The sequence below is a fragment of the Pollicipes pollicipes genome, unplaced genomic scaffold (genome assembly GCF_011947565.3).
Source record: "Pollicipes pollicipes isolate AB1234 unplaced genomic scaffold, Ppol_2.1 Scaffold_4881;HRSCAF=5763_pilon_pilon_pilon, whole genome shotgun sequence".
NCBI classification, from domain to species: Eukaryota; Metazoa; Arthropoda; class Thecostraca; order Pollicipedomorpha; family Pollicipedidae; genus Pollicipes; species Pollicipes pollicipes.
Window position 1 is genome coordinate 10,690,728 of NW_023596576.1, and position 7,844 is coordinate 10,698,571.

Below are 7,844 nucleotides of genomic sequence, written 5' to 3' on the forward strand. Positions count from 1 at the left end.
GGCCCGCTGTCTTCCCTCTGCCTCCCGCCCGGTGGTCGGGACTGTCTCAGGTCCGGTCTGCGTCTTCCCTCTCGCGGTGTGGCGGGACTGTCTCAGCCCGTAGTCCGTCTGGCCCTCTCGGCGGCGGCTGCCGTCTCAGGCCCAGCCCTGTCCTCCCCTGCCCCCCCGCCCCCCCCCCCCGCCCGGCTCGCTGTCGTCCTCTGTCTCAAATCCGGCACAGCCGGGGTGAGTATCTCGGAGCGGACTTTTCTGCATCATCCAACTGGCCTTCACTCCAGTTGGTTGGTTGAATAGACGTCTGATGGTGCAATCTGGCACAAAACGAGTTAAATAGACGTGGCAGGTGCATTCCTGCTTGTTGGTTGTGCTGCGGCGTGAGGATGTATCCCATCTGTAGCAGCGATTGTCGATTGGCACGGTGTTTGTGAGTGTGCCCCGTTATGTGACATAACGATCCGTTAAAATTCCCCTTTCACGCTTTGGATTTCAAATTCCAAAAATAGACCGCATCGTGCATGCTATCTATATCGCGATTGTAAACATGTACCGTGTAGCTCTACTAACAATGCGTCGCGCGGGGACAATCCACTCATTGCGTTGCCGCACTGCCAACCAGCGGCGTGTTTAAAGGAACAGTGGCGCCTGTGTGCACACATATTAAAGTTGGTGTGCAAGTAAGATCGCTGGTGGATTCTACCGCGTCTCACACTATTCGGTGGCGCATTTATGATCAACAACCCCCATATCCTTCAACCAAATCACGCCTATGCCGCAGCTCTCAATCTACGTTATCTCTCATTCAGGCAGCGGCCTTTCAACAGACGCGACCTTGGCCCGCCTGTTGTCATGGTAACCGCTGCAGTTCGCTGCCTGCTCTCAAGCATATGTGCTGTCTTCCCGTAATCACGCTCACGGCGCCTTGGCTGGCCACGCGAGCGTGCTGCACGCAACACACAGTCGGCACAAAACGCGCTCTGCTTTAGCGCCGTCAGTCGTATTGTAAGTGATAATAACGTTGACAGTGGCAACCAGTCGTGTTGGTAACAAACTCGCAAATATCCGCTTTAGTGGTGTAGTCTCCTAGCAGTAGGGGAGGGCTCCAACCCCCAACTTCAAGAGAAAAGGCGAAATTGCAGGAACAAGCGGTTTGTTGGATTATTTTGGCGATAGGTTGCGTCATTTTTCATCGCTCAGCCCCCCCCCCCCCCCCCAACTCTTTTTGCGAAACTGCGCCCCAGGTCCGCTTCACTTTCGCCGCCTGGATCGCTGGGCTGTCCTTCCTCGTGCTCCTTTCGCGATGTCTCTGGTGCCGTGGCTAGCTGCTGCCTGGCCTTTGCCTGGTGTGACGGTTGCGGTGGGGAGGCGTCGCCTGCCGCCGGCCCTGGGACGCCGGCGCCGGCCGTCCCTGGACCGTCGATTATTACCATAGAGAATGTGTGGGAGGGTGTGCGTTGACCCGCGTGCAGGACGGGAGGGGCGGCCGTCGGCCTGGCCAGGTCGGGCTGTGGCTCCGTCCCAGCAGAGGACGGTCGGCCGCCGGCACTGCGCCCCCGGTCCGCCGCGTCGCCTCCGGACCGCAGGCAGCCTCTCACGAGCATCATCACCGATGACGAAACACCGGTGACGCAATAGGGTCGTCCTACTCCAAATACGCCGGGGTGGCCTTGAATTACGGTGGAGCTGGTGAAACACTGGAGTACATTGTTGTAGACCCCAACTGTGTATGAAGTGTTCTTGAGCGAAGATCGTTATCGATTAACGGCACTGCATTTCTTTGCTAAGAATGTGCTGCGCGTGATCCTTCGCTTTCATGCCGTTGGTGTCTATCCCACAGGCATCGGAATTAGTCATTTGTTACATCAGCGCGGCGGTCAGCGATCAAAATCAGTTTGCGGCGCTTAACACACTGCACTTTTGGTGATGGCAATGCGCAGGGCTTCTAAGCCATCATCTCCCCGCACCTTCGGTGATTGCGTTGCGCTGGGTTTCCAAGTCACCCCTCTCCATCTGGCATGCAGTCCGAACACGTCGCGTTTAATGGCTGGAATCGGGTTTTAATGGCTGGAATCGGCATATGTATTGACGCGTGAAAACCCCGACCGGCATATTGATCTAGCCTGTACGCCACTGCGGCGAGTTTTGCCGTCAGTGGACGGACCGACGGAGCCTCGGCTTGCTCTGTAGCGTTTGCCGCGCTGGAAATGCTGTCACGAATGCGAGCACGCTTGTAGTTGACGTCGCAATGTCGACGGCATTGTCCTTCACTGGTCTGATGGGATTGGACCTGAGCTTTCTCCCAATGTCTGGATTAGGATCGGGCCGGATGTCACAATTTACCGCCCCGCATGATCTGGAATGTGTTGCGCAGGAGCGATTTTTGGGGGCGGTGTGGTGCCTCAAATAGTAAATAAAGGACAATGTGGTGATTGTACGGATGCATTCATAGTAATGCCATCTCAGTTTCACTTGATCTGACTGGGAGCGTCATTGCTGTTACCTACTTAATGTGAGTGACTCCGCATATTGCGTAACTTAACCCAAAGTAGACACCTACCTGTCTCGGCTACCTCCCGCTCAGACTTGCGTCAAACCTGGACAGGTTGTCGGGTGGGCAAGAATGCGATGTCTGCGACGGATAGTCCGTTCTTTGCTGTGATCTGCCTTTGAAGCATAGAGGGTCAGTAGTGGTGGGTCACATCCGAACGGAAAGCGCAGCTGGGGAGCGTGCCACGTGCTTTACGACTGAGGCGGGGCGTCGCTCGGTCAGCGCTGGGCGGTTCTGGTTTGGACCGATTTTTGGCCGGGCCGATTGTGCTACGGACGGCTGCTTGCGGTCGTCGTGGGGATCCTGTCCTGGGGCGGGCCGTCTTTAAGCAGGCAGCAGGGCACTGGGCTGAGACGGAGAGGACGGCGCCACACGTGTCGCTGGTGTGGCGCCGGCCCGGGTGTCTTCCGTCACTACAGCTGCCGTCTGAGATCACGGCCTGTCCGGCGATGGGACCGAACACTGACGCGGCCCGGCCCGGGTGTCGTCCGTCACTACAGCTGCCGTCTGAGATCACGGCCTGTCCGGTGATGGGACCGGACACTGACGCGGCCAGCCCGGTGTCTTCGTCACTACAGCTTCCGTCTGAGTTACGGCCTGTCCGGTGATGGGACCGGACACTGACGCCCCGGCCCGGTGTCTTCGTCACTACAGCTTCCGTCTGAGGTTACGGCCCGTCCGGTGATGGGACCGGACACTGACGCGGCGCCGGCCCGGGTGTCGTCCGTCACTACAGCTTCCGTCTGAGGCTACGGCCTGTCCGGTGATGGGACCGGACACTGACGCGGCCCGGCCCGGGTGTCTTCTGTCACTACAGCTTCCGTCTGAGGTTACGGCCTGTCCCGTGATGGGACCGGACACTGACGCGACCCCAGCCCGGGTGTCTTCTGTCACTACAGCTTCCGTCTGAGGTTACGGCCTGTCCGGTGATGGGACCGGACACTGACGCGACCCCAGCCCGGGTGTCTTCTGTCACTACAGCTTCCGTCTGAGATCATGGCCTGTCCGGTGATGGGACCGGACACTGACGTGGCGCCGGCCCGGGCGTCATCCGTCACTACAGCTTCCGTCTGAGGTTACGGCCTGTCCGGTGATGGGATCGGACACTGACGCGACCCCAGCCCGGGTGTCTTCTGTCACTACAGCTTCCGTCTGAGGTTACGGCCTGTCCGGTGATGGGACCGGACACTGACGCGGCGCCGGCCCGGGTGTCGTCCGTCACTACAGCTGTCTGAGGTTACGGCCTGTCCGGTGATGGGACCGGAACACTGGACAGGAAATGGCTGCAATAGGCGTACGACTGCTGTGAAGGGCTGCTTCCTGGCTGGCTGCGCGGCTCTGGCGGGCTGGCGCGGCCCGTCTGCGCCCTGAGTGGCGCCGGCGGCGCGGCCGTCTACTCTGAGATATGGCTCGCCGCCTGCTGCGGCGCTTCACGACAGATCGAGCGGTGATTAAGCACGCACCCCCTCAGATGGCGACGGAAATCGGCAACTGTTTCAGCAGGGAATCGGGGACAGGGTCAACGGGGTCTCTAGTGGCTCCGCTGTCCCGCTGTAGGGTAGGGAATGCGACATCTCGGAGTTTGCACACGCCCATATCCAAACAAGCTAGACTAGCAGCTATATATTTGAGCCGATGCCTGTGTTCTCAAGAAAAGCAAGCGATCGCACAGACGTCCCATCGGGAATATATGTAAACGGATCGTGGGCCGAACATGACTAGTGAGCGGCTCAGCCGCGCTCGCGCTGCCGCTAGCCCGGTCCCCCTGTCTTGGGCACACGCGTGTGTCGCAGATGTCCCCCCGGCCCAATCGCACCCTGTCTGGCTGAGGGGGGGGGGAGGGGGGAGCCGGCGCGTCGCCAGCCGTCCATGGCGCGAAGGCCCATTGTTCCGCCTCGTTATCCAATTGAGACAGCGAGCGGTGGCCTAATTCCGCGTGATGAACTGTGATGTTTGCTGCGCGCGCGGCGGCGGCGGCCCTGCGGCTGGCGCCGGCCGACGGCCTGTGCGTGTCGAGGGCGGCGACCGGTGCCAGGCGATGACCCCGCGCCGCCGGCCGTCGCCACCGGAGAAAGTCGGCCCGCAGGACAACACTTTCGTATTTATTTCGGGCGCGGCGCATGACCGGCCGCCGCCACTCCGGCCAATGATCCCTAACCGAGTGGCCGTTCTCCCGCGCTATAAATACACGCACGCGCGTGTGTCCGGGCGCGCCTTTCTCCGGCCGATGCAGGTCATCGCTCGCTCGCCTGTGTCGCCCGGCTGCCGCTCGGCCGGCCATGTCCGCTGGCTCGTCTCTTGCCCGACAGCAATACACACAAACACGCCCGGGAGGCGGCGCAGGCTGGACTCAGTCGTGCCGCGGAAGTAACGAACTGGAGGCGCAGAGAGGTGCCGGGGAGGCTCATGCAAGCCACGAACATTGCGTTTCAGCACGAAGGTGCTGAAATTAGCCTAAAAGTTTGTTTGTTTGTTTTTGGCGACCTCTAGGGTAGCTTAGGACTGGATCCGGCTCTTTCATTAGGATACGAAACCCGCAGTGCCCTCTTGCGCAAATCTCAAGGATTGCCCACCCCTCCCCCGAGAAAATTCTCGACTCAAAATTGTCGTAACGAATAGAACGTCCTTTACATTTGCTATCATTTGCTGACAAACACTGCTAAAGTGGTGTTAGGTTGGGTTTACCATTTTTAGAAGATAAATTCGAGCAGACCGTTCTGGGAAAATAGCAAAGGGTGGGATGATTACCACTCGCGCAAGCAGTAAAACAAAATCAGGCGCTGTTAGTTGTACTCAGGCTTTGCCGGCCACTGCCCAGGAAAGTATATAAGCTTTTTTAGTAAAAAAAACTTCGTGGTCGGCATATATTGCAGTGTGAAGGGAGCCCATCTGTTTTATGGATGACATGATCGTATTATCGTCCTCGTTTAGTGTGTTAGAATGTATACAATGGTCCGGCCATGTAGTTTTTCGGCCGCAGTTAATATGTCATTGAGTCATGAAAAAAGGATTCGAACCGCGGCCTTTTGATTACGAGTCCAGCGCTCCACTGTAGAAATTACCGGGAACGACGAGCGGTAGGCCGCAGGACTCGTAATCAGAAGACCCGGTTCGAATCCCAGCAATGCCGAGGAAATCTTTCACATTGTGACGGATACGTGGCTGGAAGCCGAACACAATACCGTCCCTCCCAGGACTCAACAGCACCTGGTGACGGTCGGAGGGGTAGTTATTGGGGCTTTCGGGCGCTTGGTCTGCGCGGTCATATGACACCCAAATGACAGCCGGAGGGTGAAGTGGTCGAAACGTTGTGAACATACTATCTCACCAGACGAGGATGATGTTACGAACAATTCTTCCATCCACATTGCTAATGCCCCGTCTAATTTACTCTGTTAAACCACAGCCCACCCGCACTAACCAGCCCTAAATACTTCGAATGCAGTAGCATGTAAGGCTTTGTGGACTGTTTATGCATTTTGAGTCCATGTCATGCTATCATCAGGGCCATTGTAAGGCTCCCTTTATGTCGTTAGGCGCCTGTTGGCCATCGTTCGTTTGCGTCACCGGGTAACGCATGTCTTCTCAGGGAAAGCTGGTTCTAGAGGCCTGAAGCGCTGGTATATACTGCGCGAGTCAGTGTTGCTGCGAAATTTGCGGTGCCATTTCCTCTGCACTGACTTGTACTCATTCGCACTTGATGTGAACCGGCTTACACATCAGTTTATAACACCAAGCCTTTTGTACCCTTGAACCCGCAAATTGTACGAACACTAAAAATGGGTGTGCTGAAAAATGTGTTGAGGTGTACTTGTATGAAGTGAATAAGTGAACTTCGTGTTTTTCGTACCCCGAATGTTGGCAAACCTTGCCATTGGACCCTACCAAAACAGCTGCTGGCTGCTGAGATAGACAGTGCCGCAAATGAGGTTCACATTTACTCTACATGTGCATGTACAGATTGTGGTTCTTCTATGTGGGTTGCGAAGCAAAGCTATTCTTGTATCATCTTTGTTAAGACCACGTTTTTTGCATCCCATCTCTGTTTGCCTTTGCACGATTGGCTGCGGTTCGCCTGCGGCTTACCTGCCAATGGCTTACTTGCTCAATGGACGTTGTTACTGAAAAGCTTTTGTTTTCGTTTGTTTTTTGTCAAGGAAATAATTAATTAGAGCTGGGTGCGCCGTTAAGCCCCTATGACAAATACACGATGCATACTTAAAATATTTCGATAATAACATGGTATGTGGGACATTCCGATCCAGCGCGACCCCGTTCTTTTGGAGTTCTCATCACATGGGATAAGCTAGTTGGTCGACAGGATTCGCGGTTACCAGCAGCACGGAACCCCCGCCGCCAAAATTGCAGCGAATTCGTTGGGCCGTTGGTGCTGACTGACCAGCTGCTGCAACACGCAGCTTTGGAGTCTGGATGGCTGCAGCTTTGTGTCCCTGAGAGGGGCTCTGAATCAGCTTTTGCAGTTGGGCTTGTCCTCTATGGGAGAAAAGCAATTCCTGGGATTGGGTTTTTGAAAGAAATATGGAATGCAACAGAAAAAAATTATAACTTTTAAATTTCACAGAGGCTACATTTACTATCTGACGCAATACAAAGTGGTATCATTTAGGTCACACCGAGACGAGTGTAAAATCCGAGAACGAGACAGTAGAGAATACTTTGGGATTAAAAGTCCAGCACAACATCATTTTTTCTCAACTTACGCGATCCCATCTCCTCAATGTCAGTGTCAGAGTCAGTGTCAGTCAGTGTTTGGCCCTCGACACTGTGGGACCCAACTCACCAAAAGATGGCCGAAAGTGCCAAAGCCCTTTGCACAGGCGCAGGCAAGGGGAGGCATGCTGGCCCGCGCTCCCCTCCCTAGGTCGGCTTTTTGGCGCTACACATGACTCTTGGCAGAAAGATAAAAATCAGCGTGATGAATTCTGACTTCAGGAAGCATCCGGTGTTTTACCTCCCGTTGAGTTTTGGGGTGTTCCGCTCCAAATCGGCGTCACACGTAGAGTAAAAGTTCTGTTTATGATTTGTCACAGTTTGTTCATCACTTTATCATGTGAACTTGCGTATGATGTGCTTTGGGTGACTCATGTACACATTTCGATATCACTTACAGTGGTGATTGGTTCTGAACATTCGCTATAGGGGATTTTTGTGATAACATCCAAATTTGACATTTATAGCATCCAAATTTGACATTTATCTATTAAATCCGTACTTTTTGAGCCTGTGGGCTCGAAAGCTGCAGTTCCACCAAGGAAGCTGCCGACGACGTGGGAGATTT

At 55.3% G+C, this 7,844-nt stretch overlaps 1 protein-coding gene across 1 annotated transcript in view; it reads left to right on the forward strand.

Annotated features, from left to right (window-relative positions):
- The window catches only part of LOC119099811 (steroid hormone receptor family member cnr14-like), a 3,321-nt gene extending 1,697 nt beyond the window's left edge, over positions 1-1,624 (forward strand). Inside the window, exon 2 of the mRNA XM_037222889.1 lies at positions 1,581-1,624. Coding sequence (XP_037078784.1) covers positions 1,581-1,624 — 44 coding nt within the window. The remainder of the gene's footprint in view (positions 1-1,580) is intronic.
- The last annotated feature ends 6,220 nt before the right edge of the window (positions 1,625-7,844 follow it).